The sequence below is a fragment of the Lissotriton helveticus genome, chromosome 11 (genome assembly GCF_964261635.1).
Source record: "Lissotriton helveticus chromosome 11, aLisHel1.1, whole genome shotgun sequence".
Classification (NCBI taxonomy): domain Eukaryota; kingdom Metazoa; phylum Chordata; class Amphibia; order Caudata; family Salamandridae; genus Lissotriton; species Lissotriton helveticus.
The window spans coordinates 234,962,024-234,974,986 of record NC_136072.1 but is presented as its reverse complement, the minus strand read 5'-3'; the positions used below and the strand labels follow the sequence as shown (position 1 = coordinate 234,974,986).

The following is a 12,963-nucleotide window of genomic DNA, read 5'->3' as shown; positions in this document are numbered from 1 at the left end:
CATCCGATTCTGCAGGCGAATTTTTGTGAAGTGAGATTTATCAATAAGCACCTTGCTGCATATGTTTTCACACACTCATATGACATCTATCTTGAAGCATCACCCCAGCCGTGTCTATCTTGTTAGAAGGGTAAAATAAACAAAAACAGGTACACGGAAGTCCATGAATACAAATGGAGCAGCCCAGTAGCACTCCACAGCAGCCGGGTTTTGCATAGGCCTGGACGGTAAATTCCGTTCCGCTTGCGGAATTTGGCAAATTTTGCGTTCTGCGGAAAATGCGGAATTGCCAAAAATTCAGCGATTCGCAGCTTCGCATAATTTTTTGCTTGTTTGCGCTTTCAAAATGCGTGCTCGAGAGATATTTCTCCCCGAGCACGGAAACAGCATGCGCAAACAGGAAAAAAAGCACCGCAAACACGAGGAACAAGCAATTCCGTGTGTTTGCGGAACTTTTGAGTGCTTGCTGAGATTTTTTACCGTTTCGCGGAGCTTTGCGTAGCGCGACTTCGCAAATTACGCCCAGCCCTAGTCCATAATAGAAATAATTTTCAAAAGCGATACAAAGAGGGGAATGTTAAAACTCTGGCCAGCAAGTAAAGAGTGGGGGGGATGTAGGGGTCAAATTCGACACACTGACGGAGCTTTGGGCTGGAGTTCCTCCCCATAACAAAGGATGCACTAAGAAATACTTTGAAAAGGCTTTAAAGGCATTGCGTGAGTGCACTACTTTTTAAAATGATTCATATCCGTCAAATATTTTGGGCTGACATAAAGGCCGATGGGCAGCTTCTAAAGCCAGCTGAGCCACATTAGGGCTGTGCAAAAGCCACTTTCATTATGTGTTTGCAAATGTAGTTTGCAAATGGCTCGTAGTGTGTGGTGTCTGACGAAAAGTGGACTCACTAGACAGCTAAAACTATCTGTAGGTGAGATCTTAAAAGGACTTTGACACCATCACCAATGTCAGCTTCAGAAAAAATGTACATACCTTCCAAATGCCATGGGCGGATACCGAAACCTGAATAACACTCCGGGAAGCCAGTAAGTAAAAGGGATTAGGGCAAACAAGCCAAAGACCGAAGAACTCTGGCCCATAGCCTCCTTCTGGATAAGTGTGTTGTTCCCACATTGGTTTGCCAAACAGCTCAAGCTACGAGTAGCTAGACCTACTCCCCACAACCTTCATGTTCTAATTAACTATACTTCTTGTAACAGGCTATACTACTTCACTAATACTTATATTTCCCCAGCATTCTTTGTAACAATTAATCACCGTTTGTATAGGATGTGAGGCTTTGTAACGACCCATGACAGCAACACAATGAGGAAATACAGTCAGGCAGCCGTATTTGTTCGTTATAATAACGTACACTTATTTACAGTGTTCTTCAGGACGAGTAAACAAGAAGTTGTACTTTAAAATGCAGTTTCACAAGCACCACGAATACCAAATATTATATGTAAATATTTAGATGTACCAGGATCTTGCTTTGAATAGGATCCCACTTGCGGAAACTTGAGGCAAAGAAAACGGAAACGTTTCCCTTGGCTACATTATATGTTGACAGCAATAGCCTCAGTCAGGATATGTGATCAAGTATAGGGCTAACAGAGGGGCCTGGTGACTGTAGATAATGGGTCAATGAGAATTAATCACACTGAGAACACTAGACCATTTACTGACAGATTGGTACACTCACTTCCTGGATTCTGGCAAAACTCCAAGGGGTATTGGTAGGGGCAATATTGAAGGCCATTCTGAAATGGAACCTTAGCCTGGCAACATGTGAGTTGTTGCAGCTTTTTGCTTTATGCCAATTCCACCCTTATTCGTCTCTCACTTTTGTTGCTGTCTTGCCTCTTGGTTCCTTCGAATTATGTTCCCCTCTCAATACCTTTGAGTATCAATCTCTTGTGTACCGTCTCAGATCCTGACTTGTCTGGTTTGTGATGGCGTTACGGGGACTCCATCTGGTAAGCTGGTCTTTTCTGGAGTTCAACTAGGCAACTTTCACGGGCGAAAACAGTAAGCCTGCATTGCTTCTATGTCTTAGCAGTTTACTCTGGACTATAACTTCATAGTTACATGTGGTCCTCATTTTCCCCTGCAGCCAGTTCAGGGACCTTCCATTCCTCAAGCACTTATGTTGTTCTGTACTGTTCCTGTGACGAATCCATAAAGAGAATGAGATCCAGTCCAGTGTTTCTCTCTGACTCCCTTTACTTGTTATTAACACCCATCCCGATTCCAACTGCAGGAGTGTAAACCATCATTCACATCGCAAACGTTCAGGAATGGTAGGGCTTTCCATCGGTCTGATCACCAGGAACCATACAAACATCCTATCTCTTTAGCTGGCTGCTCCAAAAGTAGGTGGAAACCTGTCTGCTTGCAGTTTATCTGAGGGAACCTAGTTTGGCCTGGACAGTTCCTACTGCAGAAGGACCAAGATGATTTGCTATGGCAGGTCTTGGACTAGATTGTCACCGTGGATGAAAAATGATGGTCTGGAATGTGGCCCGAGCAATCACCAGTGGCTGAAATGAATACAAGCATTCCTTCCACCAACTTGTTGTTTTTACAGTGGATGCTCCACAACCCAAACACAGTACAAAATGCTTTTAAAAAAAAAATCACGTTTTTTCTGAATCCCACCTGTCTTCCGTCCTTAAACTCGTGGCTGGCATACGTTATAACTGCATCAGGACACCAGTCCAAAAGACTGTCAATGGAATCCTCATAATTTCCCAGTCGCGTTTTACAGAGAACATGAATGCTAAGAGCTGCGTTATTGTCTACTGGCATGGATTCCAAGGAAGATTTAACTGAAATGATGTCAACTGATGGACCACATAGTAGAGCCTGGAGAGATAAAACAAGAAATGCATGTTAGCAGCCTTAAAATGGCATTTTATTACACAGTTCTAGGTTCTCAGAATGAATAGACGTAGACTTGAAGAGTTTTTTGTTCTGTTCATTTTGAAATTGCTCTTTCCTAAGATGTCAGTTGCGCCATTTATTAGTCCAGGACGCAACCTTTGCAAACCCTTTTTCCCCCAACAAGTATTATTATGCCAGTCAATCAGTCAATAAACTTTATTTCGGCCATAAGCCATAAAAGCAATACAAGATAAAACAACACTAGACTTGTCTGACATGCACAGCTAAAAACAAGCATTTTGACATAAAATGTTATAGTTATAACTGGATAATAACAATAAAATCCTTCAAAATATTTTTTTAAATGTTAATGATGATTGGTCACAAAAAAGATCTATTTCTTGGGTGAGAGCATTAAATACAAGCAAAGAAAGCTGGGTTTGTGAGTCTAATCACTTGCCGGCCCTCATTTTTTGTGGAGATGAGAACCACCTAGGCGCTGTGAACTGTATCAAGCGCCTTAAGCTTGGCCCTTCTTCCACATGGAAAATAGGAATCTAGATGTCACGAATACCAGTAGGGGAGAAGAGTCATGTTTTAAAATACGGTACACTTCCTGGTAATTCCTAGTGCCAAGATTTTTACAGAGTTGGATGATCAATTTGGCTCTTGCATTGGCATAGGAAGGACTGAAAAGTAAGACATGTAAGTCGGATTCTACACTGGCAGTACAGCCTGGACAGCCCTTAGATATAGAATTTGCACCTGCCCACTTGTTCGTAAAATCCCTTACCGGTAGTGTCCCGTGTCTAAATTGCACATACAGTTTTTTTGCAAGGTGTGGATGGATACTGCCCAAAAATTGTTCAAAACGATATGTGCACTTGACCTCCAAAAATCTTGAGCTTAGCACCCCTGTGTCACTATTATTATGCGTCTTTCAGCCATCTTTAGTCTAGCAATTGCAGGGTCGGAAACTGAGCCTGTAGAGTTAGAGAGACCCAATGCTACCCAATTATGGCAGTCATTTACCACCCAAACATGGCTACGAAGTCTAATCTCCCATGCTTGAACTCCGAGCCTTGATCTCCTTTTATTGTTACGGCTGTAGGCCAACCCATGCCACCAAACACTGTTTTCCTATTATAATGGGTGTACTGAAAATCATAGCAGACCTATCTAAAGTCTATTGGAAACAAACATATTCTTTGCTTGATGTCATAGCAAACCCCTGGACTATGTCACATTCCATGAACCTAAGTTAGTAGCCAACGACGATCACTAATTTTCAGTAATTTTCACAGTAAACGTGAGTTTGAAGAGGATTTGGGGCCATCAATAAATTTCTTTATTTATGTTCAGAGTAAGAAGTACATGCAAATCCTCAGTAACCCTTGTTGAACGAGCTGGTGTAATTTCACACACTCCAGGATTTAGTTGTATAGAAAGTTCCTCACTTCATTTATCCATTGCAATTGTATTTGTTCATAAATGCTGGAGCTATTTCTCAATTAACTGACATACCTACATTTTACATGGCTCATTGCTGTTGGTTAATATGGTTAATTAAGCATACCATTATATGCGAAGGAAATCATAATTTCACTAGAATAGATACCTAATTGGAACACCATTGTTAAGTATGCTCAGGTCACAGAAGAGGCTCAGAGGGGAGCTCCTAGGGCCTTTCCTTAGGCTTAGTTCATCTAGGAAGTGGCTGGACGTCTAATTTGATTTAAGAGGGTAACCAGGTTCATAGCCCTTAGGTGGGCTGTGGACCATAGTGGAGTATCCAGTATGTCAAACTGCCGGCAGTCAATGACCGTAGACCGAGGATCAGGCTGACACTACATTTATACTTAAAAGAATAGCCAACAAGGGTTTACAGCATTGCCCCATGCCTATTATCATATTTCTAGCTCCTCTGGTCTAAATGTAAATGCCAGCATTTGTAAAGCGCACAGCTACCTCCGACGGAGGTGTCCCGGCGCTGGGGGTCGTCTGGAAGATTAAGCAAGCTATTGCCCAGAGTCACATGGTGCTGGGCTAACCTGCCGCCGAAGCTGGGGATCGAACTGTGAACCCTGTGGTCCGGAGTCTGGCACCCTGGCCACTGCGCCACACCTCTTCTACTGTGCTGTGATTATTTTTTTATCAGCTTAAACTGCTAAAATAGGCCCTACTTTGACATACACCCAATAATAGGACCTTCGTAGTAAAAACCACTAGGGAGATCTGTCTGGACTATCGCCATGTTATGTACCATGTGCTTCTGATAGGCCTACGTCCAGGTCTACAGATCATGTAGAAAGCAGCTCATTGAATTATTTACAGAAGAATGACGTTTTGTCATGTTTTCCTTCTTGTATTTGCCCTGCCATTCTTAGTCCTCTCCCACAGAGCCTAAACCAGGATGCTCTGCACAGTGCTTAAATCCATCTTTGAAAAACCAGTGACGTTTATCACGGACACATTTCTTCAGTTGTACCAAAGCATTTCATGAGATCAGGCTTGCATGGTCAGAAGGAATACACAAGGTACTCCAAGGAACAAAATAAGGTTGTGTGGTATTCTTTCTCCCTTTTTATGTAATTCTTGTTCTAGGAATTCTGTTCTATTGTAAGCTATTTGCCTATTCAGGAAAAAAATGGGCATCTCTCCTCAATTATTTTCGTTAAGGAAATATCCCTATGGTTATTGCCTTTTATATTTTACTCCTATTCAGTAAGCCTTTTGGGCTGTACAAAAACTCTGCTAACAGGAGTTGCATGCATGAATGTGGTAAACATTCATGCAGGCAAATTAACTAAAACTCCTATCAAATTGTAGACAAAGACTCATCTCTGAGAAGTAGCACTAGGTTTCCAATAGAGTACTTGCTTGAAAAGGGGAGGCTTCTCACAGGCTTGTAAATAGTAATTTGAAACACTTTGCGAGACTAAAGTGGACATAATATCGACCTACAGGAATATTGTATTTAAAATGTTGACTGTCTGGACATTGTTAAGGTTGGTAGGTGAACTTAGATAAGTATAGTTTTACTGTTCTTAACTCAACATCTATGAGTGAAGGTACATTTAAACCTATATTAACTATTTACACTTACATTGAGAATATTTTGGTATTATATATTTTGGACACAATATTTTGGTACCATACTTTACAGACAAATGCAGCCTCTGAGTCACATTAAAGCACAAGTTACTTACTTGTGTAACGATATATCAGTAAGAGACATTAGTTAGTGATAGATTCCTTATCCTAGTATATCCCCAGGCGTCAGGCTGGATCCGGAAAGTTTTTCTGTTTAGCAGTACCTCTGCGCGCCAGTAGGTGGCATACTGCGGCTCCGCGTCTGTCACTGGCATCGTAGGCGCCAAGATGACGTCACGGAGAGTACTTAGGCATCACCCATGCGCGCTGACATCAGTTCTGTACACAACTACTCCGCGCCGAAACACAGAGCCATGCAAGAACCGACAATTGGTGCAAAAAACTAGGGCCCTAAAAGGAGATGACCTTAACCCTAGTAATCAGTTCGCAGGACGGGGAGGATGGGTGGGGCGTTAAGGAATCTATCACTAACTAATGTCTCTTACAGATATATCGTTACACAAGTTAGTAACTTGTGCATCTGAAAGAGACACGTTAGTGATAGATTCCTTACCTTAGAATAGATACCCCAGCAATACCAACCCCGGTGGTGGGTCTGCGCACAAGATTACACCAGAAAGTCACGGAGCACAGAACGGCCAAAAAAGCAGTCCCTCCGGACCTGACCGCCAAGGCAGTAATGCCTGATGAACGTGTGCAGCGAGGCCCACGCAGCTGCCTGACAAATATCCTGCAAGGGGACACCGCGCCCCAAGGCAGTAGTGGCTGCAGTCGCCCTGGTCGAATGGGCACACAGCCCCACAGGAGGCTCCTTCTTGGCCAAGGAGTAACATGCTTTAATGCACAGAACGACCCACCGGGAGATGGTCCGTTTGTGCACCGCCCGACCTTTTTTGGGGCCCACGTAGCCAACAAAGAGCTGATCATCCACCCGGAACGGCTGTGTACGCTGTACGTTTTGGGTCCAGACGGTGGAGCCTCTCTTCTTCCCTGGAAGGATGCGGAGGTGGAAAGAAGGTGGGCAAAATGATGGTCTGCCCAATGTGAAAGGGCGTGACAACCTCGGCAAAAAAGGACGAGTCCACCATGTCCGGATGAACAGAAAGGAAAGGAGGTTTGGAGAAAGAGCCTGGAGCTCACTCACTCTTTTGGCAGAGGTGATAGCTACCAGGAAGGCCGTCTTGAGAGTAAGAAGATGCAAAGGGCAGTTATGAAGGGGCTCAAAGGGAGCACACATCAGAAAAGTCAAGACAAGATTCTAAGGCATCATGAAGGGCACCGGTGGAAACGTGTGCATAACACCTTTAAGGAAACGGTTAACAACCTGGGGCTTAAAAAGAGAAGGCTGATCTGGAAGCCGTAGAAAGGCAGAGATGGCAAGAGAGATAGCCCTTGATAGTGCCCAGAGCAGAGCCCTGCTGAGCCAAAGAGAGAAGGCACAGAAGGACCTCAGTAAGAGGGGCAGAAAGCAGATCCACAGCCTTTGCTGTGCACCATGCCACAAACTCGTTCCACCTGCAGGCGTACACCGTCTTGGTGGAGGGACGCCTGGCTGCAAGAATGACATCACAGACCTCGGGAGGGAGATCAAAAGGTGTCAACTGTCGCAGCTCAATCCCCACGCATGGAGGTGGAGACTGGACAAGTTCGGGTGAAGGACCGTCCCCTCTTGCTGCGACAGAAGATCCTCCCGAAAAGGCAGACGGACCGGGGGATCGATGCTCATATTGAGTAGCTCGGGATATCATACTCTTTAAGCCCAGTCGGAGCCACAAGAATGACTTTGGCCCGGTGGCGCCTGATCTTCTTCAGCATTCTGGGCAGAAGTGGTATAGGTGGAAAGGCGTACAACAGACCGCAGCTCCACTCGTGGCGAATAGCGTCGCCGAGCGAGTGCCGCCTTGGAAATTTCAATACGCAGAACTGATGACATTGCACGTTCTCTTTGGTGGCGAATAGATCTAACCAATGCTCTCCCCACTGCCGAAAGAGACCTTGCACCACGTCCGAGTTCATTTGTGATCCATCAAGCACCGGCGGCTGACTTCGTCCGCCCTGGCATTCAGAGAACCTGCCGTGTATTGAACCACCAGGGTAATGCCTTGACGTTCCAGCCCTGTCCAGATGCGCAGAGCCTCCTGACAAAGGGTCCAGGACCCCACCCCGCCCTGCTTGTTGCAATACCACATGGCGGTGGTGTTGTCCATGAACACCTGAACTACACTTCCCCGGACAAAGGGAAGGAATGCCTTCAGTGCAAGTCGGATCGCCCGCAGTGCCAGAAGGTTTATATGGAGCTGGGACTCCGCCGGAGACCTCTGATCTCCGCCTCTCCCATGTGGCCTCCCCATCCCAGGAGGGACGCATCCGTCACCACTGTGTGTTCCGGATGGGGAAGGGAGAGGGATCTGCCACTGGCCCAATCATGGTTCGTGAGCCACCACTGCAACTGTCTTGCAGCGCCCTCCGAGATCTGGACATGATCGGACAGGTTGCCCTGATGCTGCGCCCACTGGAAGTTCAGGTCCCACTGCAGAGCACGCATATGCCATCTGGCATGGGTCACCAGCAGGATGCAGAAGGCCATCAGGCCCAGCAGTCGGAGAGTCATCCTGACCGAGACCCGGGATAGAGGCTGAAAGATCAGAATCATAGCCTGAATATACCGGACTCGCTGCTCGGGAGGATGAACCCGAAACAGCGTTGAATCCAGAACCGCTCCGATGAAGGGAAGCTTTTGAGAGGGACTCAGGTGCAACTTCGGCACATTGATGGCGAATCCCAGGAAATGCAGGAGGTCGGCCATAGTCTGAAGGTGGTCGACGACTGCCTGGGGCAAGCCTGCCTTCAACAGCCAGTCGTCGAGGTAGGGGAAGACTGACACCCCTGACCTGCGCAGATGAGCGGCGACCACCACCGTCATCTTCATGAACACCCGAGGGGCACTGGTAAGGCTGAAGGGGAGCACGGCAAACTGAAAATGCTTGTGGCCTACCGTGAACCGCAGGTAACGCCGGTGGACCGGCAGGACGGGGATAAGAAAATATGCATCCTGCAAGTCCAACTCCACCATCCAGTCTCCAGGGTCCAAGGTAGCCAGGACCTGAGCCAGAGTTAGCATCTTGAACTTCTCCTTCCGGAGGAAGCGATTGATGTCCCGAAGGTCCAAGTGGGGCGCAAGCCCCCCTGTCCTTCTTGGGGACCAGAAAGTAGTGGGAATAACAACCCCTCCCGATTTCCTGATCGGGAACGCAGTCAATGGCCTCCTTGGCCAGGAGGGCCGTGACTTCCTGACGGAGAAGAGCCAAATGATCCCCCGACATGCGGTGGAACCGCGGCGGTATGGCTGGAGGTGCACCACCCACTGGTGTGGGGCGGTCCCTGAAGCTCGGATTAGGAAGGTTTGGAGGAGGAAGCAGCAGGTGTGGAGGTAGACTGACCCACATGCTGGTTCCCAGACCCGCCCTTGCGGAAACCACGTCCACGGCCACGCTGAGGCTGGTTCTGCACAGGCTTGTTGGAGGAGCATGTTTGGGTGCCTCTGCCCTGGCCACAAAAGGAACGAAACCCAGCAATGGCAGGGGTCTTAGCAGAAAGGCCCAAGGACGACGCAGCACCATAGTGTAGGAAGCACCCTCCTCCATAGTAGGCGGGGGTGATGCAAACCCCGGGTCAGGGGATACATCAAGCTCACCCGTATTGTGGAGGTCATCTACCCAATCCTGCTCGGAGTCACACTGCCGGGCAAGGGGGTCCTCGGAACTGTCCCAATCTTCATCCGTCTACGGAGTAGAAGAAGCTGGCCGCGGCGGCAGTGCCAGAGCTGGAGAGGGGGCAAGCGGCGCCGGCTGGGGCCGGACCGGAGCCGCATCCCGATGCGGATCCCAGGTCGGAAAGAAAGGGTCCCGAGAATCGGGGCAGGGGCGAGACAAACGACACCCAGTGTGGCGGAGCTGCACCGTGTGGCGTCGGGGCCGGAGCCTAGAGCGCTGGATCCAGTGGCGCTGAGGCTGGGGCTGCCGGACCAACAGGATCTGGACACGGGACCGCAGGCCCGTAGGCGCGCCAGCGGGAGCCCGAGGCCTAAACAGGCGGTCCATGGCAGCAAGAAACTCTTGTAACTGTTCGGGATTCCTAGGCTCCAGAGGAGCCGCAGGGGCGGAGCCCCTGTCCCCCACGTCCGCCACCGGGGAGCGACAGTGGGACGTCGGAGAGCGAACACGCTTCTTCGACTTCTTATGGCGTCGCTTACCAAATTCAGAAGGTGAAGACTTCGAGTCCAAGGAGCGACGGCTCTGGTCCCGCGAGCGGCCCCTAGACCCGGAGCGGCGGTGAGAGGAGTGCCAGCAACTTCCGGCGCCGCTCCCGTATAGCCTTCGGGCCATAGCATTGCAGTCCCGACAATGCTGGGAGGCATGGCCATTCTCCAGGCAGTAGAGGCAGACGTCATGGGTGTCCGCCGCCAACATATTACGGTGGTACGACCCACAAGACATAAACCCGGGCATCCCTACGTGCACCAGGAGACAAGAGAGGGAGACAAAAGTAAAAAAAAAAAAAGTGGTCAAAAAGCAACCGAGGTACGTGCTCAATCCGGATCTGCGTTTTGGCGCGGAAAAAGAAAAAACTGACGTTAACGAGCATGGGTGGTGCCCAAGTACTCTCCGTGACGTCATCTCGGCGCCTACGACGCCAGTGACGGACGCGGACCTGCAGGACGCCACCTACTGGTGCGCAGAGGTACTGCTTAGCAGAAAAACTTTCCGGATCCAGCCTGACGCCTGGGGATATTCTAAGGTAAGGAATCGATCACTAACGTGTCTCTTTCAGATATTGAGATTTAATTTTCTAATTGAAAAAAGAAAGTATGTTGGGTGTGTCAAAGCTCTGAGTATGGGTGTTTCTATTGAAGAAAGGGTTCCTTAAGAGAAGATGAGAAGAAACCAGGACCACTAGCCAAATAGATCACAAGAGGAACCTCAGAAGGTGCTGAAAGAGCATTTAAGTAAACAAAAATATTCAGAAAGAAGAGGCGAATATGGAGTAGAGCTACGAAGAAGCCAATTTTAAAGGTGTCTCTTCCCTTGAATCCAATGCAAAGGAATAATGAACAGAGTTTTGGACCCTTTTTGGGCTCTAGGGACTTAAGCATTTGATGGGTTGCATGAGCAAGGTAATCCACCTCCGTGGTTTCTTCTAGGCCAGATAATCATTTTCTTTTTACTCCATTCTCCCAGTCCAGTGTTTTAGGCCATGACAACGCACCTAAATGTATGCATAATCTTTGACAAATAAAAACAAGGAAAGCTGTAAAGTGATAGCTACTGGCTTGTTTAGGCATTCCAAACTACATATTTTGAGCTGCTAGGCATCTATAAACCAATACATACATACATACATATACATATACATATATATACACACACACACACACACACACACACAGTAACAGCAATCATCTTTTCTTTAAATCGATATTACCTCCCTTACCTTGCCACCCGAAAATGTAAACAAGATTTTCCAATCTGAAAGCATGGCCGCATATCAGCATTTTACTGGTGTTAAGACATACGTATGTTATTTAGTAGATTTTGATAACTTGAAGGGCTGGTGCATTATGCTGGTTCATTACCTGCAATTTGGTAAGTTCCATGTTATATGCTTCACGTAATGATTCTGGTGACATTACAGTTAACCATGGGTAAATTAAGCCGTAATGGTTACACGAATTAATCTGAAAAAAAAGAACTTATTTTAAAATCAATACAAAAGAGCCATTCCCCAAACACTTTCACAATATCAACAGGGCATACTACAAATGTAAACTACTAATTAAATGACTTGCTTGAGCAAAACATTAATTATTGAGTAAATATTGAAAAGCCATGACAAAGGTACACTGAAGTGTATAATGTTCACGTAAAATACAGAAAACATCTAAAGAACAAAGAAGAATTATCACTAATGTTATGTAATAACAATCACACATACTTGATAGGTTATATAGTGTGGGGTGTCGGAAGTGCTAGCCAACATTTGTAAAATTAGCCAAAACGGGTTAAAGTTGTCTTTAGGAAGAAAATGTCTGAGTTTTTAGCTTGTTTCTTTCTTCATTAGAAATCTAGAAAGCCAAACATGTATTGGAAAGATTAAGCACACCCACAGGTAGTATTTGCAGTGCATCATAACACATCAGACTCTGGAATCCACAATGTATTTTATTTTAAAGAGAAAAACCGACAGGTGCTGTATAGATTTTTCTTGACTTGACTAGGTTTCGGATTTGCACATTGCGCTTTTTGGTGGCCTTCCCTAAACAGGCCGGCTGGTGCAATAATCTTACTCCTTGCCCCTGTGATGGCGCAACTCACCAAAGCACTCTGCACTTTATTCTCTTTTGCGCATTGTACAATGAGTTAAGATTACGGTTCCTTACCCCTTTTTTAAGAGGCCGCCCTCGCATCTTCCAGGAAGGTTTCAACCTCCTGTGTTACCTGTCCTCTGAAGCGATTTGCTCTGCAGTATTACATTTTATCAGAACTGCATTTTTAATAAGGAAACAATATGAATTGTAAATAAAATGGTTGTTTGTCCTTTTAGCAATTTGATTTTTAACTTTTTGAATAAAAAACTTTTTAGGGCTTTTGAGTCAAATGATATATGGTGGACATGTACATTTTATTGATTTTATATGTATGTATGAATGCTATACTTTTATGGTCAATTTCATTGAACCGAATAAGGTTATTCTTGACTTGACCGGTGATGATTTTACACCTTCCCACTCATGGTTTCAGAACCAATGGAAGAACCAGACTTTGGATTGTTCCTGAATGTGTCCTAGCGGGAAACAAGAATTACAATCGCACATGACTTTTATAACCAAATTGGCCATTAGGGAAATGTAGGATGTTTCCAAGTAATTCTATATTGGTATCACCCATAATATTTTTAATACTTGAGTA

At 46.2% G+C, this 12,963-nt stretch overlaps 1 protein-coding gene across 1 annotated transcript in view; it reads right to left on the bottom strand.

Annotated features, from left to right (window-relative positions):
- Positions 1–12,963, bottom strand: part of HPS3 (HPS3 biogenesis of lysosomal organelles complex 2 subunit 1) — a 356,110-nt gene that overhangs the window by 41,344 nt on the left and 301,803 nt on the right. The window contains exons 14-15 of the mRNA XM_078668013.1: positions 11,631–11,732; positions 2,660–2,866 (exon numbers count right to left, since the gene is read on the bottom strand). Coding sequence (XP_078524139.1) covers positions 2,660–2,866; positions 11,631–11,732 — 309 coding nt within the window. The remainder of the gene's footprint in view (positions 1–2,659; positions 2,867–11,630; positions 11,733–12,963) is intronic.